The 25,058-nt window shown below is 40.6% G+C and overlaps 1 protein-coding gene across 1 annotated transcript; it reads left to right on the top strand.

Moving 5' to 3' along the window:
• The first annotated feature begins 15,776 nt into the window (after nucleotides 1-15,776).
• Nucleotides 15,777-24,533, top strand: WFIKKN2 (WAP, follistatin/kazal, immunoglobulin, kunitz and netrin domain containing 2). The gene is made up of 2 exons (XM_060764783.2): nucleotides 15,777-16,564; nucleotides 21,177-24,533. Exons 1-2 carry the CDS (start codon nucleotides 16,355-16,357, stop codon nucleotides 22,695-22,697), a joined length of 1,731 nt encoding a protein of 576 aa, XP_060620766.1. The 5' UTR covers nucleotides 15,777-16,354; the 3' UTR covers nucleotides 22,698-24,533.
• Nucleotides 24,534-25,058: the final 525 nt, after the last annotated feature.

Raw genomic sequence — 25,058 nt, 5'->3', positions numbered from 1 at the left:
TTGGAGGAAGCTAGCAAGATCCTTGTTGGCACCTTTGTTGGTCATGGTTTTGAGGGTCCTTAGGGATCCCAGGTTTTTGACAACAAAAGGAACTTGGGCACTCTCAGAACCATCCTACAAGCAATAGAACTTCTCTGTCTCTCCCATATAGTAAAGTAATGGTAGCCCTGGGTCATTACTGCATATGGGCATTACAGAACTTCCAATTCTAATTCCTATGGACATTTGAAAAGATGTACATCTCCAATTGATGGACTTCTGATTCCATTTCCGTGTGCTGTGGAAACAGCCTCACAGAGTCCTACAGGGAGTACCCTAACGTCATCTGATGGCTTCTGTGGGACTCCTATGGGGCTCCATTTCCAAAGCACATGGAAACGGAGCCAAGGTCCATCTGACAAAGTCCAACCACAAACATTGTGGTGTGTGCGTGTTTTGGATCTCACTCGGTCTTTACCATTCTTATAACTCTGAAATGTCGACTTCCACATTCTCATAGTGCTGACAAAGTCAATGATCAGTTTCAAGTTGGCAGTGCAGCCTGCATCTCAGAGTGACTTCCCCATCTTAGTGCATGCCTACAAATATTACTTACATACCTGCCTGCATTTAAAAACTAAACAGCAGAAGTTGAAGAAGAACACCTGATCTAGAAAGCAAATATTTTGTTGTGATCAAAGTACAGTTATTTGGTTATATAAAGAAAACAACAAGAAGTAACTACCTTATCACTTTTGATTAGCAGCTGTGATTATACAGACATATACAAGCTTTTGAAGTTTCACGTAACTATTTTTGTATTTTTTAAAAGAAGAATATACTAAACTAACAAAACAAGCCTCTGATGGCACAGCAGGCTAAGGCACAGAGCTGCTGAACTTACTGACTGAAAGGTTGGCAGTTTGAATCCAGGGAGCGGGGTGAACTCCCACTGTTATCCCCAGCTTCTGCCAACCTAGCAGTCAGAAAACATGCAAATATGAGTAGATCAATAGGTACTGCTTCTGCAGGAAGGTAACGGCACTCCATGCAGTCATGCCGGCCACATGACCTTGGAGGTATCTACAGACAATGCCTGCTCTTTGGCTTAGAAATGGAGATGAGTACCCCCCCCCCCCCCCAGTCAGACAAACTAGTCTTAATATCCAGTTTGAAAGAGTTAAAAGATGGGTTATCTTCTTCCATTACTTCTCACTAGCAACTTGGGTATAAAGCACTTAACTGCTACTAGTTCTTGCTTTGCATAAAAATGTAATCAATGCCAAGGAGTTTTTTGTTGTAGAGAGATAAGCAGCTGCTTCTAAAAGTTCTTGAGGAAGAGCTTTCTCAAACATGTTAATGTTAAATATATCTTCTTGGTATATTTAACATTAGCAGAACAGATTACAGCAGGGGTGCAGAGAAGGTAGGTCACATCCTGTCTACGGAGCTCCAGCCAATTATCGGTAGTGTTTTATGGTGTGTGCGGGGGGGGGGGGGGGGAGCACGAAACAATATGCACACAAGATTGATATTACATTGTGTTGCATTTGGATTGCCAAGAATGTTGCTATCTTGTAGAGTTACATGAACTTTTCCTAGCATCTTACAAAATTGCACTCTTGTTTTCCTTAATGGGAAACAAAGGATCAAGACAAAACCTTAGTGTTTTGTGAGACTCATGATTAAGTTTAATGACTTTACATCAGACAACTGGGCAGAGGAAGAGACTGAGGGGTTTGAAAAGTGTGGCGAGTGTGGTCATACTGATAAATCTGCCAGTGCAACACAATAAACATGGCAAAAAAAACATTTCCTCCCTTTTTCTTGACTCCCCATTTGATCCATTGCCTATAACTGAGCTGATCATTGTTTCTTCTGCACCATTTCTCCTTACTGCTGGCTATTTGGTGGTACTTGCTATGGTTATTCTTCCTCCTTGTTTCCTGACTTCTTTTGTCCACCACCGAAGCAATCTATTGTCTATTTAACTTATTCCAGAGAAGCACACATTGGAAAGTGAATTCACCAGTCTTAGAAACAACAAGGATATGGGAGGAAATGGTGAGAATCCCGAGACAGGTCCTGGCCCAGCCCATGCTTGATTAGTATGCTGAGTTGACAGGCCTTACATGTGGCCATCCATAAGCATTTAGGCAAGAGGAGCTTTGCTTTTTATAGGGTTTCCAATTATGCATTCAGACCATATGCACACTTGTATGTGCAATGAGTCTATTAACAAAGCCTGCTGAATATTTAAGAATCACAAATAATGTCTGCTGCAGTAATCCCTCTTCCCCCATTGTATTAGTTCTCTCCCGTTTGACTAGCTGAAAGAGGCCTCTATGATAAAAAGTTAGCCCAAGGCATTTTACTATCTAAGTGAAAGTAAATGTATTACCTCGCCATTCAGGAGAATTAAGAACAACCTCTCCACAAGGACCCAATTAACCTGGAGCCAGAAGCACTATGAACTGAAATTAGGAACATTATGAAGGAAGAATCCAAAAGGATACTACCTGAAGCCAAAAAGAAAGAAAAATCCCACTAAATGGTAGGTGACACCCTTCAAGCAGATGAGGGCAGATAAGAAGCAAAAATAGGGTTAAGAACCTTGTACACATTTGTTCAGGGCTTGTGCGCAGGTCAAAAAAATGCTATTATAACAATCAATGCAGAAAAACAGAAGATGAGAACAAAAAAAAAGGAGTAACAAGAGACCTCTTCCACAAAATCTGAGAAATCAAAGGGAAATTCAACCAAGAGTGGGGATGCTACACAACCATCAAGGGAACACATTGCATGATCGAGAACTAATTAAAAGGTAAGGGAAATAATACATCGAAGAACTATATAAAAAGATGAAAAGGTGGCAGATTCATTCAAGGAAGATCCATTTGAAGATGAAGCTCTAGTTTTGGAAAGCCAAGTGGTAAATGCACTCTGGAGACATAAATCACCAAGAATAGATAACACATCAACGGAGCTGTTTCAAGCAACATAAATAGAATCCACTCAAATGTAGCAAAAATCTGTAAAAAAAATATGCCCAGCAAATCAGAAATGCTCAATATACATTCCAATGCTTAAGAAAGGGAGCACATGGGATTATAGTAATTCACAGACTATTGCATGACTCTCCCTTGCAAACAAAGTGATGTTCAAAATTCTACAACAAAGGCTTTCGCCATATGTGAAAAGAACCATGCCAGATATCCATGCTGGGATCAGAAAAGGGATAGACTCTAGCAATCATATTGCAAACATATGTTGGACAATGGAGTGTACCTAAGAATGTCAGAATAAATCAACTTGTGCTTTGCAGATTATAGCTAACCCTTTGTTTGTGTAGAATTGATCATGAAAAGCTATGGACCTCTTGTTAATAAATAGGTGTATTTCAACATGGAATCGTCCTAATGAATAAGCTGACAGCCAGTGTGGTATAGTAGTTAGAGCATTAGATTATGATTCTGGATACCAGATCTTGAATCTCCACTCTGTTATGAAAACTTGCTGGGTAAACTTAGGCAAGTCACATACTTTCAATCTCAAAGAAGGGCAAAGGGAACCCTCTCTGTCCAAACACCTCAAATAATCCCTATGATACAGTTCATCTTAAGGTTGCCATGAATCAGAAACAATGTGATGACACACACCAACAGCACAAATGTATAACCTGTACTCAGGATAAGAAGTCTTCAGGACAGTATACAGGCAGTCCCCAGATTACAAACATCCGACTTACAAATGACTCATAGTTAAGAATGGGGTGAGACAACAAGAAATGAGAGAAATCTAGCCCCAGGAAGGGAAATTCACTCCCGAAATAGTTATATTGGGGGAAAGGTGTCTCCACTGAAGCTTTATCATCAATCCTTGTTTCCACAACAGGCCATTTTTTTCAAAATTCAATTGTCATAAGAACAGAAAGTGAGGTGAAATCTTCTGAAGAGAGGCACAGAGAGCAAATATACAACACAGGGGTGTCAACTCTTCCCTGTGTAAACCAAAGCTATCTATCTATCTATTTGGCTGGAGTTACACATAAAATGTACCTGTTCCAACCTACAAACAAATTCAACTTAAGAGCAAACCTACAGAACCTATCTTGTTCATAACTTGGGGTTGTCTAGTGCCCTAATGGCACTAGATTCCATTTGACTATAAAAGCTGAACAGTCAGTCATTAGTCATACCTGGGTGGGAGAGTAGGTGCTAAATACTAGGAGCTAAAAGCTAATTTCAAAGGAAGAAACTGGCAAAACCACATATGAGTATTCTTTGCCTTAAAAAATCCTACAAAATTTGTGCGGCTGCCATGAATCAACAGGAGACTTGAGAGCACCCAAACACACACTTCCAAATGTTGTTAGAATGCATCTGTCTGAGGTTGATTAGCCAATGGTGAGGAATGCTGAGGAAGTTGTGGTCCAACATCTGGAGGACCAGACTTGCTTTTCCCTGCACCAAAGTGATAAATACTGGCAATTGCTAATCATACTTTAAGGAGTGCATTTCATAGGGTAGCTCCAACTGTAACTTCAGAAGCTATCTCCAGCCTATGCACTACAATGTATTGTTGAAGGCTTTCATGGCCAGAATCACTGGGTTGTTGTAGGTTTATCGGATTGTGTGGCCATGTTCTAGAAGCATTCTCTCCTGACGTTTCGCCTGCATCTATGGCAGGCATCCTCAGAGGTTGTGAGGACTACATGTTAAAATAGAGAAGATCTGTGTTAAACTATCAAGCTATTTATATTTAAGGAAAACAGAGCTAAACTGCAGCACTTTGCTGGCATGCCTGTAGCATGATATGCTATTTGTTTAGGATTCCTTCACACATAGCTTTGCACTGAGAGATGAAGAAGGTGTAGATGTGACCTTGTCTACCTCTGTCCTCATGCCAGGGACTTCCATGATGTCATAGATATATATCACCCCAGTGTTAGGCAGCAGGAACAGGTGCAAATTCCTTCTCAAACTAGGCTAGAGAATTTTGAGATCGCGTTACATCCCAACATAAGGACTTGGGGGCATTATTAGGCAATAGTTATTCTGAGTCTATGATATGATAGGTGGTAAAGAGCATAAACCATGGTTCTCAGCCAACAGATGTAGAAGCAAGCTGATTTTTTAAAAAAGCTAGTAAAGGGATTTATCTTAATTCCATGCTGTGAAACACAAAGAGTATGGCAGATAACACCCTGCAGTTGACATGATATAAAGCACCATGTGCAGTTATTCCTGTTGCCAATAGATTCTGGGCACCACTAATACATCCTGCATTGAGAATTGATTCTGCCATATAGATTATCTAGACTAAAATGTAGTTGATATACAAAATAAATTATTATTGCAATGTTTATTATAACAGAAGGGAATCTATTTTGGAAAGGACTAAGGAAGTAAGAAAAGGAGGAACGGAGGCACCACAGAACTGATGCGTCACTCAGAGGCAGAGCTGATCTTTAATTTCTAAGTCATCAGCACATACTGCTCATGCACTCAAATTCTTCACAGCCTTGAGGACGAAACCTTTCCACGGTTTTTCTAAAAGTTAACTGTGTGCTTTAAGAAGCTCAATCAATTCAGCTCCCAAATCACAAGCACATTCTTCATGCAGAACATGAACAGCTGTTTCCCAGTCCTCCCCATTGCCCCACCCCTGTGTTTATATAGCGCCTTGTTCTATAGTAAGGCCTCAGTCTCAGCAGGTTAACACTGGGCCCTACTGTAATGGATGCAATGAGGATATTCTTGTTTCTAAATCCACGGCACAATAAATACACCAGTCACATTCTGCCACATTTCCTCTTGGAGTCAGTTTTACACTATAAAGCATCTTTGTTTAGTCAACTGAAACACCAATATATATGACTTTGTTGTTAACAGGGCTGTAAGAATTTAAAGTACCACCTAGGAAGGTGTCATACTGAGATGCTTTTTTAAAAAAACAAGAAATAACGCCTTCACAGAATGTAGTAGATATCTGTGCTAAAAGCTAATGAATAAAATATTTGGATGAGAAAGATGTTTTTCTACATGCATTTTACAGGTTTGTTATCCTGAGAGAAGAAAGCAACCTAAAACATTGTCTCATGTCTACTTGTAAACATCTAAACAAGATACTTTTGTTTCAACTGCGTGCATTCAATTCAAAATGTGGAAACACAGGTTAAAGGAAAAAGAGAATATATCACAAACCAATGTTGCCCATTTAGAGTTTATCCCACATATCTTGTGCTGTTTTACCTCCCCACCCCCCTTCTGTGGGTTGGTATGGGGAAATGTGGATGTTGCGGGGTGTGAGGTGACGTGTTTCCATGCTGCCCATCTGATTTGCTATGCTGAATGATGAATCCCCCACTATTGCCCACCATTTGGACCCCAATGTGATGAGGTCCTAGGACTCCAGAAGACCAAGGCTCAAAGCCCCACTCAGCCTTGGACACTGGTTAGATGACCTTAAGTTAACGTAAAGGTTTTCCCTTGATATTGAGTCTACTGGTGCCCGACTCTGGAGGTTGGTGCTCATCCTCATTTCTAAGTTGAAGAGCCAGCATTGTTGGTAGACGGCTCCAAGGTTATGTGGCCAGCATGACTGCATGGAGCACTGTTACCTTCCCACCGAAGCAGTACCTATTGATCAACTCACATTTCCATGTTTTTGAACTGCTTGGTTGGCAGCAGCTGAGCCTAACAGCTGGAACTCACCCTGCTCCTTGCATTTGAACCGCCATGACCTTATTTATTATATATTAGATTAGATGACCTTATTTATTATATATTTACTTCACTTGTATAAAACTTTTCTCACCCCGGGGGGTGGGGTGGGGAGACACAGTTTCCAACGTATTTATGGCAAAATGTAATGTCTAATATACATATAAAATTTAACATATAGCAACAATTAACATATAACTACCAATTAAATCATAAAAACATAACAACATTTTGACCTTGGCAAGTCACATTCTCTTTCCGTCTCAGAAGAAGGCAAGGGCAATCCCCTTCTGAAGAAATCTTATCTTGGTAGGGTTGCCATGAGTCAGAGTTGACTAGAAGGCACAAAGTAACAATAGCAAGATTAACACATAGGCTGGTCAGTGCTTGGACCTGGGAAGGGACAGATAAGAGAGCCTGGAAACCCAGTTCAACCGTTTTTGATAGGCACAGAGGGCAGAGCCCTGAGGTCTACAAAGTACTGAGGGTTGAGTCTATTAGGGTGGGGTGTTCATGCATGTGCGTGTCTACATGGACGTGCCAACACTCTTAAAAACATGGACTTGCAGAAACTGACTTTCAGGTGGTGTAAATTTAACCTAAAACCACTGTATCTGTTAGGCATTCACATTATTTCTTGGACATTGCACTCATCATCTGGAGGGACTGAGGCAAAGGTTACTGTCTTTTTTCTTGTTCTCGATGTAGAATATCCATAGAAATGGCACATGTGAAAACATTTGAGATTGTTCCTGTCCAATTCAGAATCCTGGGAAAGCAGGACTCTTGTTGGTCATCCAAAATTTAACTGATCTGTCTTTTTACTGACTTTGACATAACAAAACCTCTGATACAAAAACTCCTTTTTACAAATTCTTTTTAGACTCCTCAAACACCCAGAGAAATACTGACTCCTAGTCGATATTTGATACTCTTGACTCCCTCTAAAGCCAGATGGAAAACAATTAAATGACAAACAATGATTTAAAAAACAAAACTCCTATAAATCTTTAGCCAGTCCCAAGGCTTGTTCATGACTCACAAAAATGATTCAACAACCATGACTCAGATCAACATTTGGTGATAACAAGTATCTGTTTTCACCCCCAACTTCTTTTTGCTTCTATGTGTTCAAGAAGCAATAGAAGAAAAATAATGTGAAACTGGTAGAAATATGTTGGTGTATGCATGCTTATTATTTTTAATAGCGTATGTAAGGAACTCATTACAAGAGTCCACCCTGAGTGCATGGGATTTAACTGCAGACCCTTTTATGCAATTGAACAATTTGATTCTTGAAGTGATATCTCAAATACATTTTCTCATTAATTTAAAGAATAGGTGGTGAGAAACAAGACCCACCTGATATTTTGGATTACATGTGCCATCATCCATTACTATTGCCTGTGTCAAGTAGGGCTGATGGGAGTTGTCGGGCGAAAAATGTAGGGGGGGGGGGGAAGCTTCCCCACCAAAGGATTTGCCAGCATTGTACTGCTTACTCAGGGCCCTCTGCTGTGACATGTTTGTTTCTGTTCTCCAGAGGAGGTGGGAAGGAGGAAGCACTGTCACTTAGAGCTTCCCCGTCAGGGGCACCACTTTTGTTCACAGGACTCAGAGATCAGAAGTAGCAAAAATAAAACTCTACCCTGTCCCTATTTCAATTTTAATCCAAAAATTGCACCCCCACACCCCAAAATCCAAAGATGTGTGCTTTAAAAAATGTGACATTAGAGAAGTGTCAAAAGTTAGAAATCTAAGAGTGCTTTCATAATGTTTTTACAATTCTCCTTTACATCTCTGAGGCCTCTTCCACACAGCTGAATAAAAACCCACATTTTCTGCTTTGAACTAGAACATATGGCAATGTGGACTCACCCCAGTTCAAAGCAGATATTGTGGGATTTTCTGCCTTGATATTCTGGACTATATGGCTGTATGGAAGGGCCCTGAGACAGACGTGAGAACAACCTCCTACCAACATATATACATACACAAGCAACTTTATATGCCCCCCCCCCCCCCCGGCCGCCCAAGCCCAACACTGCATTGCTATTTCAGGGTACTGGTTGTCTGTTTGATGGTTGTTTTTATATTGTGTTATGCCGTTGTTGTTTTATTTTGCTTGTTGCTGTTTTATGGATGTTTAATTTGTTATATTTTAACTATGTTGATCGGGCTTGTCCCCATGTAAGCTGCCCTGAGTCTCTTTGGGGAGGTAGAGGCAGGGTACAAAAATAAAATTATTATTACACCATGTTCCCTCACTTATCGTGGGGGTTCCATTCCAGGACCACCTGCGATAAGTGAAAATCCATGAAATAAGGATGTCATATTAATTTTAATATTTATACATTATTTTATATATTATTTTTTTTACCTGCTCTTCCTTACCCGTCTCCCGGCCCATCCCAACGGTGCCTGCCTGCCTCACTGGCCTCCACAGAGCCTTTGAAGCCATGCAGGCAGCATCAGGCCAGGGAGACAGGCCTTCCCCGCCATGCCTCAGGCCACCGCACTTCTGGAGGCCTGGTCTCCCTGGCCTCCACTGGACATAAAAATTTAATATTTAATATTTTTATTAATATTTTCAAAAACCCGCAAAACAGCAGTCCGCTAAAAGTGAACCGCAAAGTAGCAAGGGAACACTGTATTATTATTTGTCAGAAAGAAACAGGGAGAGGTCATTATAAGTCAGAAATTAATTGAAGGCACACGACAATAAGTTTTTAAAATCATATTATTGTATCATTTAGACATAAATCTCCACCTTCTTGTTTTCTCCTAAACCATTGGGGCATGTGTGCTTCCCACCAGATGTTGCTGAACTGCAGTTCTTAGCGGCCCCAGCCAGCAGAGGCAATAGTGAGGAGTGCTTGCGGAGGAAAGGGAGATTACATCTAGATAGCCATGCCATTCCCAACCCTGGCCTGGAAATCAGCTTGGATCTGAACAATGTGTTCTTTCGCTAGTTAGTTGGAAATCTGTGTACTTCTTGCTGAAGACATTGTGTATTATGGCCTTCGGAAAATGCCATTAAAAGGAGCAAAGCCCAGGAAATATTTTTAGACTAACATAGAGGATACTGGACCTGTTCCTTCTCTTACTTATGCCACCAAGAGTCAAAAGTCACTTAATTTAAGTTGACTCAGAGCATGATGTAAAGCAGCTGTTCCCAACTTTTGGTCCTCCAGGTGTTTTGGACTTCAGCTCCCACAATTTCTAACAGCTGGCACGATGGCTGAGATTTCTGTGAGTTGAAGTCCAAAACAACTGGAAAACCAAAGTTTGGGAACTGCTGGTGTAAAGTTATTTGAGTGCTGGACTGGGATGAGGGTTCAAATGGGTCTTTACCATGTAAACCTATTTGATGGCCTATGGGCAAGGCACACCCTCTCAACCTTATAGGATGGCAATGGCAAATGAATGAATAATAAGTCCTTGCATAGCATTGCCATTTGTTAAAAGTCAATGTAAAGGCACATTGAAATAAATAGAGTTGATTCAGACTAATTTAACTAATTCATTTCCAAGTGATCAATTCAATAAGAGAGACCAGAGGAAGGCTAAGGAGAGTATGATGTCACAATGCTCTTAATGAAACATAGAGAGGAATATTTGGTCAGGATGACAAAACTTTATTTGAGTCAAGGATAAAATATGTGAAGGGTTTGAGGGGCCTTATTTGGCCAAGGGTTGGGATGGAGACAGAGACCCCATCTAAACATGTAAAATCCAGAATGATGTGGAATATAGGGGAGGCACTAGAAAACGCACACCCCTAATTCCTGCTGCAATCATATCTTTATGGAAAACGCATGTTTAAAGAAGTCAGGAGAAAGTCCAAAACTGCTGATAAAATGTGCAGCTGATCAGTGTATAGACCCTGCAGAGCAGAAATTAAGGAGGAACATGTGCAGCACTTGTGTAAACAGTACCACCTCTGGAAAATTCAGATAGAGAAACCGGATATAATGTTCGCAGGAAAAAAATGAACACCTCTTCCCTCCTTCTCTAAGAATCACTCTCTCCTTTTTGTTTCTGAGTGGAAAATGAGCTAGATTTCTCATCAGACAGACTGCTGCAGTTCAGAACATTTCTCTCATGGAGATCAGAAAAAGAATCTTGTTCTGGTGGATCAATTCGACTTGAGGGGAGTTTTGTGGACGCCACGGGAGCTTTTTCATAGTTTCTGGAGTGTGTGCAGAGACTCTCTTAGTGGAACTGGATTTCTCTAATTCACATTCTGATCCAGGTTATGTGGTTGTGTAGATACAGCTAATAATTAGGGGTAAAGCAAGATATGTGGTAAAGCAAGATAATATATGAATTTTGAAATGTTCTCACTTACCTCTGGGAATCTCCACTCAGCTATAAGCCCCAGTAGAGTTCACACAGTGGCTATCTGACAGGTAGAGTACAATTCAGATCTATGTATGGTATTTTAAGTTACAATACAGTTACAATTTGCCGCAACTCTGATCACTGACTGGAGATAATTGAAGCAGCGGCCCCTGCAGAGACATGACTAGTTCACATTGGACTAAATCCCCACTCCTGTACACATATATGCCCCAATACTTCATGTATTTTACCAGACAGGCACAAACTACACTTTAGAATATGTGTCCTACAATGAAAGCCCAGAGAAACATGTACACAAACAGCCTGGCAAGCATAGTAGTTCTGAAGTCCCTATGCTACAATGTAATGCGCTTACTCCTTAATCTAATCCTGGACCCACTGGCTAGCTTTTAAGGGACAGGTGCCAGGTTTCAACTCTTTGACCTCATATTTAGAGGGTAAGGTATTCTAATATACACACACTGGATATCAACGCTAATTGTGGTTTCCCAGAATTGATGCATATCATGAGTATGGAGTTCATGCTGTCGCCTACTACTGTGTTGCTAACCTCTATTGTCTATAGCTGCCCCCCAGCATGCATTCTATCTCTGTAGTACATAAAACAGGTGACATAATTAGTACACTCAAATAATCTACATTCACAAAAAGTAGTCAAATGTACGCCTCTGTTTCGCAGAACAACCAGGAGGGAAAATCTCTATTTAGCACTAAGAATCTGCAAACACAGCTGATGAACATGGAATAAGACCACCACCACCACCCCCTCCCCAATTTTCAAGATCCCAACTATTTTATCAATTCTTCCAGGTGCAAAACGTAATCTATAAGTTACTCTAGTTTCCAAGGAGTTCCCTATTGACAATTGTACAGTAGCAGCAATGTGCTCACTTGTATGTGTATGTGACTTAAAGCAGAGTTATTTTATGCCAGTTTCTGGACTTTACAGATTATTTATTTATTTACGACATTTCTACCCCACCTTAGTTGGTCTATTCCATTTGTCTGTATAGAGCTCTCTTGCTGGACTCCTCCTTCTTTTTGAAGCAGTTACAGTGAACAGAGGCTTGGGCACTGTCTGGTAATCCTAGGCCCAATCAATCCAAAACAGGCATCCTTAGCACCTGCATTCTAACAGTATTCTTATATCATCAGTCCCAGAGACAACAGAATCTTTTGGCAGCTTAAGCTTCACAAGAAAGAAGACTGAGACAGTTTATAAGCAGTTTGTAAACCATTGCTTTGCACCAGAGGCAGGAGACTTTCAAAGACTCCAGAGAGATGACTGCAACCAGCAAAATCTCTTTTTTGTAACGTATTTTTAAAAGTTATCTTATAGTAGTCCTGGGTGGAGTTAACCCTTTATTCATTTTATTTCCAGTAAACTCATTTTGGTCATCTTTTCACCTTGCCTAAAGTGCTTCTGTGTGTTAAGGGTCTTCATCTTAAAAACACAGCCTACGAGTAAACCCAGATAGCCCCTGTGTAAAGCCAAACACTATAGTTTTTCCCAAAGGCTTGGGCATGTCATCACAAGAGCCAACGGTGAAGGAAGCTGGGAGCTATAGTCCAATAACATAGGGAGTGCCACAATTGATGCTAATCTATCAAGATTTCTAGACATAGGCAGCCAGCCCTTCTGCTCATTCATCTTAATAGAGCATAAACATCCATCCCAAAGTACCAGCTTAGTAGCATAACTGGCTGTGCACATCAGGGCAGTTTGGGATCACAAAAAGGCCATTATTCAGTGTGGCTTGTGAAAACAGAACAAAAATTAAAACATGGCTATTCGAACAGGCGTTTGAATAAGCAGTGCAATGACTTCAGGAATGGAACTACGACAGACGAGTTTGGATCATGATTCTAGTTATGAGACCCCACTTGAATGTTTATTACTGTTACATTGTTTCTGTGTTAATTGTTTTTAAGTATCTGTTGATGCCGCATTGAATTTTTGCCTTGATTGTTGCTTTGTTCTTGCTTGATTGTTGTAAACCGCTATGAGTCGCCTTAGGGCTGAGTATGGCGGTATACAAATGTAGTAAATAAATAAATAAATAAATAAATAAATAAATAAAATTAAGGTAAGAAAGTGATGGCAAAAATGCATTCGAAACAACTGTTCAAACATCACCTGTGTATTGCTAAGCACGTTCCCACAACTAAAATATTTTGGTTTTTTAAAACATCATATATTGGAATAGCCAATCTGTTACTGTCAAGATATTAAAGTTAATTTAACTTTAATTTATATACACAAATACATTTCATAATAATAAAAACATATGTGGAGGGTTTTATTTCTTAGTAAAAAATGGGAAATTATTAATTTTCGTAATATTTAATGAAGAAATGTTTTTAATTTGATTTGACTGTTTAAGAGAGAGAGATTTCTTCTAAGGTCACAAGCATCTGCTCTGAGATTGTAAAGATTACTTTTCTGACTATAGCTCCTAAAATTCCCCAGTAATGTGGAGCTTCTACAACTATAGGGCCATGGCACCAGGAAGTATATCTCTAAACTGAATTGGATGAAACCATGCAGAACATTGACACTCATCTGTAATGAAGATCCTGTGGCTATATTATGTACTAAAGCACTGCTACAGAAAAGTTAACTCACACTGTAACTAGTACACTAGTACATAGTCATAGAATCATAGAATTAGGAGAGATCTTGCAGGCCATCCAGTCCAACCCCTTGTCAAGAAGCAGGACAACTGCATTCTAACTGCCCCCAAACAATGACCATCCAGCCTCTGTTTAAAAGCCTCTAAAGAAGGAGCCTCCGCCACACTGCGGGGCAGAGAGATCCACTGCTGAACAGCTCTCACAGTCAGGAAATTCTTCCTAATGTTCAGGTAGTCCATAGCTACCTCTGCTGAAAAAAATTGCATAGAGGTTTCCACCACTTCATTCAATGTATTAGGAACAAAGGCATTGTCAAAAAACTGAAAATGGCTGTAAAATGGAATCCAGTCTTTCTTTTCACTTGCAACTGCAAATGTACACTAGATGGTGTTGAGTAAACTATAAAAGAAAAAAAGAAGTGGTATGTGGTTAAAAGAGTAGACCAGAGGTTGAAAGTATTGTACATGCTTATAATTTAGATCTGTTGAAAGAGCAAGTCATAGAAAAGTGTGACTGTGAAAGGTACACAAAGCCTGTACACTTAAACACTGTCTAAATCCATATTTCTAAAATGTAAAAAGAATCCAACAATGTCAGTGATCTGGGTTCAGGGATGAATGAAGCAATGGAAGCAGTCTTGGCTTCTGTCAAGATCATCTTCAGTATTGTGGGAATTGTAAACATTTTCTCTCTCTCTCTTTCCCTCCATGAGAACCACAATTAATCCACATTCCACCTTCGGTTCCATCTTGTACTAAGGAGAAGTAAAGATCTATGAGCACTCCAGTTCCCATTAGAAGCACCTCATTTTGTGAGTCAATACCCCAATGCCCTAGTTTGGATCAATACAGGATGAATAAAGATGCTTTGGAACTTAGATATCCAGCCAACCCTTGTCATTATAGGAAACTCATGTCCCAAGTAAACTCTGTTCCAACTTAAATAAATTCCAAGAACTTTGCTTTCTCTTTGCAATCAAAGGTTCCAGACAGAGGGGTATAGGTGGGATGCAGCACATAGTAAGCTGCTCTTGAAATAGGGGTAGAAAACGATACTGTTTGGATTACCACCTTCAGTGTTGGACATGTGTGGGCTGGAGGATTCTGGTTGCCATAGTCCAGTGGTTCCCAACCTGTGGGTCCACAGATATTTTGGCCTTTAACTCCCAGAAATCCCAACAGTTGGTAAACTGGTTGGGATTTCTTGAAGTTGTAGGCCAAAACACCTGGAGACGCACAGGTTGAGAACCACTGCTGTAGTCCAATCCCACCCCCCACTTTCCCCAGCTGTGGGATGGGGGGGGGATTTGAGAAGTATTTTGGGAGGACTCTCATGAAGCCTGCTGCTCAAAGACAAAAATACCTCTGAGTATGTAGGGACACCTCTCCCTCTCTTTTTTTCTCCGAAGTAGCCATTGGCTCCAACCATCACCTATTTTTGCAGCTGGCACAGAGGTAGAACGGAATCTCAGTGGTGTCAACAAGTCAGTTGTCTCCAATTCCCTTACAGTCAGTCTTTCCTGAATCCTTCAGTACAGTAGCATCTTTTTTTTATTGGGCTTTTGATAAAAGGTGTCCTTCTTGGTGGGGCATTATAAAATCCTTCCTGTCATAATCAGAGTGGCTGGACGTTCAGTTGATTGTGTTTTCCCTTTTCCTCCCCCCTCCTCTATGCAAAAATGCAGTACATTCCTGTATGCAGGTTTCCATAGAGTTAAACTGTTCCTTTTTTTTTCCTTAAAGAGGTCAGCAAAAAGTCGTACAATAGGGGTCTCATGTTCATGAACTGTGAAGGAATTTTTAAAAATTTCCCATGGTGGGTTTGGAGTGCAGAAAAAAAAAAGGAAACTTGGGGGGAAAGATAAATAAAGCAAGCAAGGGGCTTGGGGGTAATTTGCAAAGGCATATTGCCTTCCATATCCTAAACTAAAGCATGTTATTCCTTCTGCTCTCGCTCCACGATTCTTTCCCCTCTCTCTCAATAACAAAAATGTTATATTTAAGCTTTAATTGCTTCAGTCCTACTAAGCTGCTTCCTTTAAAACGAACTATTGTATATATTTCCGTGGCATAGGGAAATCCCTCTGACTGTAGGTTCATATTATTTAGACAAGCCCTCTTTCAGAAGTAAATGCCATTCTTAGCATAGGGAAGTACTTTAGGTCTAAAGGGGTTAAGAAGGCCTCCTTCCATTCAGAAACATGCAGGGGTCCCACCGTGGCAGTTCCAGCCTTTAAAACTCTTTCCAGCTTTTTTCTCTCTCTTCCCTACTAACAAATCTGTACGACTGCCACCAGGACATAAGAAGCGTGTGCCTGTCACAGAAATAGAGTTTACTTTTTCCAACTTCTTGTTGCGAGGCAGGGTATAAATACAGCCAACTCTGGCTTGGACGAAGAGCCTTTCGCTTAAAATAAGGGGATACTTCTAAGACTTTTAATCCTACGAGGTCCAGAACAGACTGCATCATCGGCACCAAAGTGGAAAAGAAGTCTGGGAGAGCTGAAAGAAAGCAGGTGTAGATGGCTCCTTTGTTTTAACCTCTTTTTTAAAAAATCAGGCTCAGAGTCACACCCAGACGTGGCCTTCCATCCAATTGTTGATTTTAATTTTTGTTCCAAAAAAAAAAAAAACCTCTGGAGCTACTCTGAAATGACCTTTTTCAAACTTTTCACACGATGGATATGGATATGGATACTGTCAGGGGAAAGCCTTATCCTTTTACTTCTCGAGTTTCCTTTCCAAGGTACTGCATTGCCTCCGATTCGGTATTCTCATGCTGGGATATGTCCAAATGATATGAATCCCAACCTCTGGGTGGATGCCCAGAGCACCTGCAGGAGGGAGTGCGAAACTGACCTGGTGAGTGATGCACTTTTGTTTCCTCTTCATTCTATGGTCTCTGAGAATAGATAACTGGTTACTAATCGGCCACAGCTCCCATGACTCTTTACCACTAGCATAGCTGGGTGGGGATGATGGGAATTATTTGTTTGTTTGTTTGTTATTTAAAACATTTATATCCCGCCTTTCTCACCCCGCAGGGGACTCAGGGCAGAGCACAACATATATACAGCAAAACATTCAATGCTGGGACATAAACTATAAATATACACAAACATTAAAATCACTTATATCAACTTTAAAATCAACTATTTAAAATAATCTCAGGTTGGACTAGAGTCCATCTTCTGAAAGCCCATAGCTTCACTAGCTTCCTTGCAGGTACATGAGCAGTGGCAGGCTGACCAGGGTATCAGCTTGCCCAATGGCAAGGGAGTCCCCTTAAACATTAGACAATATCTTAAAAACATTAATGACCTTTGAGTAGATGTTCCAACAGTAATTATGTTCCAACATAATTCAAGAGACACTTGTCATTTCCACCATGGCTTTTTCTTTTATGTCGTCTTTGGGCTGAGAACAGCGGTATATAAGTAATTAAATAAATAAATATTACTGCATGCAACTAAAATTTATGTGGGATTGCTATTTTGATAAAAATAATAATATAATCATTTTGAGGATATGTTATATTTGATATATAATAAATACCTCTGAATATAATAAATACCTCTGACAAAATAATTCTGATTCAGGTTATATGAGGTCAACACACACATTATGTAGACTCAGATCTTTGACAGCCTTCAAGTTTACAGTAGACCCCCTTTGTCTCCTGGCAACCAATATTTTTAGACCCAGTCCACCACTTTGCATGAGTCGCTGAGTAAATGTAAGGAACTATAAGCTTTTATAGCCTGATGTGGACTTAAGTTACCTATGTATAGCTGGACTGGAAGCTCTTTCCTTCAGGACAAGAGCTTGCCATGGCTGCAGGTGGAAATGAGCACTTAGTATGTAATCACAAAGGTAAATGTTTTTTTCAGCTTATATAATACAATATTAAACGTATAACCTAGACTTAATATCAGGGGACTACCTTTACCTTTACCTTTACCTTTATACATTTAATATTGTATTATATAAGCTGGAAAAAACATTTACCTTTGTGATTTATGTACTATGACTTGTAGTGAATTTGTGTTTGTTGTGATTTTGGGAATCCATTGTCTTTTGTGGAAATGAGCCCTTGCCAGCTCCAGTCTTTGGCAAAGTCAGCTGCGGAAACAGAGTAGAAAGCATGGATCTGTTTAGGACAAGTGCAGCCACAGGTTGAACACTGCTGGGCATTGAAAGCCAATCTGTGCAGAGTTCAGCACATAACATTGGATTTCACATGACTATCTTGCTACAGTACTATCATCCTCAGCCGCCTGCCCCAGCAGTCATCATTGCAGCTGTATTAATGGTCCACTTGCAGCTAACTTGCCTCAGCCTTGCCATTTTAAGAACACTTGCCCATGTTGAACCCCAGGGTGACTTCAAAACATTTCCTCCCAACCCACATGGGTTTTCATAGGTAGCACTAGGTATATTGTCTTCCCTCCCTTAGTTAGCCTAAGTTAGCCATGGCCCAGTTCTACCATCACCGATGCCACTTGGGGAAATTAAACTTTGCAGGATGCTGTGGTGCAGCTGAGCTTACATAGGACTAAAATCAACAAAAGCCTTTTCGCATTCAAATAGCAAGCTTCTACTTCCAGAATCTGAGACCCAGTGAAATCAGTGACTCTCCAGAGTATCTAGCAAGGTGTTTTCCCAGCATACTTCTACCTGGAAATGCCAGAGAGAGGACCTGAGATCCCTGAGGGTTTCAGCCTACAAAACATGTGCTCTGGGTCAATTGCTCCTGGTAACCTAGACTAAACTCTTTTGTAGTACCAACTGTTGTTATCTGCAATCTGTTATATGTTAGTGTTTTAGTTCCAAAACAAGCTATTGAGCACTACACTGGCATCATCTGAGTGTTGCGTAATCTTTCAAACAGACTTCCAGCCTCATCTGGGATATTTTCTATTTATGTACCTATTTGTTTTTGGTAGGCATTTCTATGTTTAGTGTGTGGCCCAAAGCGTCTTCCCAAGGTATGTTAAAAACAAAGCAAAATACATTTTTACAAAACCACAATAACAACCAAAATAGTAAACTATACACAGCTTCATGTTTATAAGTGTCACAAATGATGAAGAATGGTTTTACAGCAGAGATTAATTCTCTCCCCCCCCCCCCCCCCCCACAAACCACACCAAAGATAGTCTTTAAAAGGCACTTGATGGTCAGACTGAAGTGAAAGCACATAGGATTTCCTTGAGATGAGTGTTTCCAGCCCTAGGTACCACCACAATTAAAGCTATGTTCTCATGTGACCGCCAAAAGATCTAATAAATCAGGCAGGCAGAACCAAGAGACTATTAGCAGTCAGTCATTTAAATATTACAGGCTTAATCTATTGTCTTTCAAGATGATCAAGAGCTTATAAACAGATGGGGAGCCAGTCCAAGCAAACCAATAACAGGTAAATTATTCTGGGTCACACTATACACCAGTTGTGATGTCCAAATGCATTTCTTGTTGAGTGTGTTGGTATGCTATCCCCCAGATGTGTGATGTCTTGCCATATGCTTTATCACCAGACAAAGCTTTGTAAAAGCACTTTTGGATTCACAGAAAACCACTCTGGAGAAAACCTGGCTCCAAGAATACTCCCAAGTAATATTCCTTCTCATATAAAGAGAGTGCTAACCCATCAATAGCAGTCTGGATGCTCATTCCCAAATCAACTTTCTTATTAATCAACCCCCTATCTTCCAAAAAAAAAAAAAAATCCCTCCCTATCTTGCCTAGGCAAAATTTCAGCTCTTCAAACCTGCATGCTCTCTGGCCTATTCCCAAACCATGGTTAAAGCAGGATTGGGGATTTTGTATAACCTACCCCACCACTATTGTTGAAGGCTAGTTGCCATCAACTTCAACAGGAATTGCCAAGGGTCAGTGATGATAGGTTCTGTAGCTACACGTTATCTGGAGTGCCAAACATTTTGGCCCAGGTTAAAAAGTATCACCAGAATCAATTACACTTGCCACATAGCTCTAAAAGATTAGGTGCCTGTTAGAGAAGAAAGGTAACAATTCTACATCAGCACCGACAACAAAGCTCAAACTGTACTAAGCACTCTTAAGCCTTGTGTCTTGATTGGTGAATCTCTCACTTCCATTTACTCCCACATTCAGCTTTCCACCAAATTTATGGAGAAGTCTGTGAATTCTGAAACACTGGCATATAAAAAATGCAAATTAAGTTTGCATCCATTCTTAGAGTGTAGTATCACCTGGACACTTATGATCCACGGAAGATGACTTTGGCTCCCTGTTTCGTATAGATGTTGAAAACTATAAATAGATGATCTCCATAAATTGAGATATAATTCTTATAGATATGGGGAGCAAAATTGAGTCTTGTGGTATTCTATTAGCAACAGTTACCTCCCACCCATACACAAAGTATCAGATAGGGGGAAACATATTGTAGTAGCAATAAAACCAGCATAAAAGAGTTCTACTCACACACAACCTGCTAAATCCTGAAATAATATCAGATCTAATTCACTGCAGATCAGGAACCCAGATACCCTGGAGGCACCTGTTTGTTCTCAGATGCTAAGCAGGGTCAAGCTTGGTTCGTACTTGAAAGAGAAGCTGCCAAGGAATACCAGGTGTTGTAGGCCATATTTCAAAAGAAAACAACGATAAACCACTACAGAGTCTTCCTTGCCTAAGAAAACTCCATGGAATCCATGAGGTCACCAGAAGTTGACAGGCGACTTGAAGGCAGGCACACATACAGCTCCCTGGAATTCACTGAAAGGTTTGGCAAAACCAATAGGAATGCCGCAATCACCCACCCCATCTAGTCCCTGATTGAGATCATTTACCAGGGAAATTAGTTGATTCTCCCAATATGCCTATTGTATGCAAAAGAAAGTGAATGGTGTAGAGCTATGTGTGTTTACCTGGAAGTAAGTTGCCTCATGATTGTAACTTGCCCTTTATAAAGTATCTTCAGAACAGTAATTTGACTTTTTTCAAATGTATATGTACTATATTGTAGAATCCAGATTCATTACATTTTACCCAGAGGAGCAGCCATAAAAGCACTGTGGATCTGAAAAATCAAAATAAGGAAAGATGGTTGGATAAATAAATAAATAAATAAATAAATAAATAAATAAATATCAAAGAACTAGTGAATTGGCCATTATTAGTCTCTTTGGGGCATTTAGTTGTATGTATTCCCTCCATCAAATTGTATTGGTCTCGGTTTCTAGATTAGATATCCAGAATTCCCTATTTCTCTCCTCTAGCAGAAGGAAAAGGGGGAAAATACACAGTCAACAGAACTCAGACCCATAAGCAAGCCCTACCCTAGTCACATTCTGGTTGCAAGGTAGAGCTCTATGGGGTTTTTGCTTATGTGTTTGTGCAGCCTTCAATGACTTTATTTAGAAAGCACAGTGGAGCTATAAACTTGCAGGTAACTTTGATTAATTATAATTGTTCCTTTTGGCCTTAGGAATGTGAGACCTTTGAAAAATGCTGTCCGAATGTCTGTGGGACAAGGAGCTGTGTGGCAGCCCGATACATGGATGTCAGGGGAAAGAAAGGACCCGTGGGGATGCCCAAAGAGGCTACATGTGATCGCTTCATGTGCATCCAACAAGGTTCTGAGTGTGATATCTGGGATGGACAACCTGTTTGCAAATGCAAAGACAGATGTGAAAAAGAGCCCAGTTTTACATGTGCATCAGATGGACTCACTTATTACAACAAGTGTTACATGGATGCAGAAGCATGCACCAAAGGCATTACCCTCAATGTGGTGACATGTCGCTATCATCTCACCTGGCCAAATACCAGCCCTATCCCTTCAGAGACAACTGCTCATCCCACCACTGCCTATTTAGAGACAACCATCACTGATATCCTTCCACCTGTACTTGTCAACAACCCAGCTCACCAATCTGTCTACGTAGGAGAGACTGTCAGCTTTCTATGTGATGTTTCTGGGCGGCCTAAACCAGAAATCACCTGGGAGAAGGAGACTGAGAAAAATGAAAAAATCATTATGAGGCCCAACCATGTCCGTGGGAACATTGTGGTCACCAACATTGCCCAGCTAGTGATCTACAACACACAACTGCAAGATGCGGGCATCTATACTTGCACAGCCAAAAATGTGGGTGGCATTCTCAGGGCAGATTTCCCACTCTCAGTCCTCAAAGAGGAGGCTACCTCTATGGAAACAACCCAGAATAAAACACACTTTCCAACCGACGAGTGTCTCAAGCAACCTGACAGTGAAGACTGCGGGGAGGAGCAAACCCGATGGTATTATGATGCCAAGAAAAACAACTGCTTCACTTTCATCTATGGAAACTGTAACAGCAACCTGAATCACTTCGAGACCTATGAAAACTGCATGTTGACTTGCATGAATGGCCCCATCAATGTCTGCAACCTGCCAGCCCTCCAAGGTCACTGCAAAGCCTATGAGCCCCGGTGGGCCTACAACAGCTTGACGAAACAATGCCAGTCTTTCATTTATGGAGGTTGTGGAGGCAACGAGAATAACTTTGAGAGCAAAGAGGCCTGTGAAGAAATGTGCCCTTTCCCTAGGAACATGCACTGCAAAGCTTGCAAGGCTTGCAGGCCACGCCAAAAGCTGGTGACCAGCTTCTGCAAAAGTGATTTTGTTATCCTGGGTCGTGTGACCGAATTGACGGAGGACCAAGACTCAGGACATGCATTGGTGACTGTGGAGGAGATTCTAAAGGATGAGAAAATGGGACTTAAATTCCTGGGCAGGGAGCCTCTAGAAATTACTCTCTTAAACATGAACTGGAGCTGCCCATGCCCCAACATAACTGCAGCTGATGGTCAGCTCATCATAATGGGCGACGTCCACAATGGAATGGCTGTTCTGCAGCCAGACAGCTTTGTGGGGGCCTCTAGCATCCGGCGGGTGCGGAAGCTGCGCGAGGTCATCCACAAGAAAACCTGCGAGCTACTAAAAGAGTTCTTAGGACTACACTAATATCCTTTTTTCCCATCTTTCCAGGTCTGTATTATTATATAGTGCTAACAAAAGGTAGTCTAGCCTAGAAAAAATTGAAAGGCAAAATTGTTTGCCGATAGATGTTATGCATTATTACACAGAAGCCATATATTAACTCATTAATTATGTGTAGTAATGAGGCAGAAGCCTTTTTGGCAAGCACTTAAAATAGCAGCAAACAGCTATTAGTCTTTAGATTTCAATCCTTCTATTTGCTTAGAAATGCCATCTGGCAATCATCACATAATACCAATGCAGCTTCCTCCATAAAAGACCAAATTCATAGCATTATCTCTGGTTCAGAGCTAAATCACATACACTATCATCCTAATGATAATTGCTCTCATTACACATATAGAGACATTTGTAAAAAAAACCTGAAATGTCTAATATTGCAAGAGAAGAAGGTGTAAACTGTTGCATATGTTCACAATAATTATACCAGTTAAACCACTCCATCACAAAATCTGTTGTTACATTACTGCTGCCATATACATTCAAGTCATTTCTGATATATGGTGACTCTAAGATGGAGCTATCGTGGGATTTTCTTGCTGCAATTTGTTCACAGGAGGCTTGTCATTGGCTTCCTCTGAGCCTGAGAGAGGTGACTTCCCAAGGTCACTCAGTGGTTTCTATCACAGAACAGGGATTTTAATGCTAGTCTCACAGTGTCCACCTCCCAGTCTCCACCCATAACTGGCCTATCACTTACTGTAGTTTAGTGGCAGAGGTTATGGACACTGTCTAAAATCATGTTCCAAAGCACATTTAGGTAAAACCACAACTCCACTATGACAGGGGGAAAAATACCTCTGCCGCCGCCACTACCAGTAGTACGAGCAAGCACTGGAACAGATGTTCTGATTTGGTGGAAAATAGCTCCTCTATGTGAACAACTAAATTCTTACCTCTTTATTGAAGAAAATAGCCTGGAATGCTGGAAAATCGTTTATCTCTGAAAATTCATTATAACAAGGCCACTACACTAGGGTACTTTTTAGAAACAATGGCAAAAGCAGCAGCAGCAGCAACAAAACAGCCCCCATCGAAACAATAATCATGCATGACACAAGGGAAGATTATTAATTGACAATCACAAAAATTGCCATTTCTTTGCAGGCCTACATTTCACTCTTTCAGGTGGTAAATGGTTAGGAAAAGGCAGTTCACCTACACCAGTGGTTTGCAAGAACTAAAATGTGGTCTGTGGCTTCACTATTACTACAGCATTGCAATGAGAGCGACTGGTCTCACAAAACCCTCTTATAGTGGTGAGGCTTATTAAATATGGTTTTCTGTGGGCGAGCCGATGGCAACTACTGGATGGCATATGTTCTGTATCAGAAACTAGAGCTGATGTGGTCTATCCAATGCAATTTTCTAGATCAGCACCCCAAATAACCAAACCAAATTTAAAGCTGACCAAGAATTGATTTGCAACCCTTTTGGTACTAATGTTAGAGAGTGGTCCCTGGTCAAGTAGTCCCTGGTCAAAAAAGGGTTGGGAACCACTGACCTACACTGAGTCTGGGCTCGAGGGAGGAGACAACAAAGAAGAACAATCATGCAAGTCTGTTTCATAATGGTTCAAAATAACAGTTGAACATACTTAGACAAAAAGGTATGAAGTGGGAAACATTCACAAGAGAAAGGAAAGATGCTGGAAGATTATATTCGTCTACTGAAAGTCAACCTGGGGATACTCTAAACTTTAGATAATGTTCTTGTATAGTCCTGAGGAAGGCCTTAGAAAAATCAATGAGCTTAGAAAAATCATTGGGCTTTTCAGCCAATAAACATAATCTCCCATCATCTTGAAACACATCTCAATCTTTTGCAGATCACATACTTAAGTGGAGACACACTGGGATGCAAACATTTTTCAGCAGTGATCTCTGTTATGTCATTCCTAACAGACGGTAATTTGCCCATACCTGTTATATCAGCAGGAAAGCATTTGACCTTCTGGATGTTTTGGACTTCAGTTTATACAGTCTCTTATTAGTGGACATGCTGGGAGGAATGGATGGGAGTTGTAGACCAAAGTATCAGGAGGACTATAAGTTCCCCATTCCTGTTTTATGTGATGAGAAAATTACCCCTTTGCACAGCCTGTTTGGTTGATGAATGATTACTAAATGGCTGAAGTCTTAGAGGCATTTTTTTAAACCCTGAATTTCACAACAAGAATATTTTATAATCCATATAAAAGCTCATTCTCGTAGAAGTGTAAATACATCTGATCAATGGGAGGTGCATTGCTCAACTTTAGTTATTTATCAGTGAATAAACTTGCACAAGTGATGAAAGCTCTCTCCACTGTGGAAAGAAAACTAC

The sequence above is a fragment of the Anolis sagrei genome, chromosome 2 (assembly GCF_037176765.1).
Source record: "Anolis sagrei isolate rAnoSag1 chromosome 2, rAnoSag1.mat, whole genome shotgun sequence".
Lineage (NCBI taxonomy): Eukaryota > Metazoa > Chordata > Lepidosauria > Squamata > Dactyloidae > Anolis > Anolis sagrei.
The sequence above is the reverse complement of the archived record's forward strand: the minus strand, read 5'-3'. Positions and strand labels throughout refer to the sequence as shown.

Coding starts and splice junctions, on each gene's coding strand:
- WFIKKN2 (XM_060764783.2), top strand. CDS start 16,355: ATGACCTTTTTCAAACTTTTCACACGATGGATATGGATATGGATACTG. Junction 16,565..21,176: donor GGGAGTGCGAAACTGACCTG/GTGAGTGATGCA, acceptor TTTTGGCCTTAG/GAATGTGAGACCTTTGAAAA.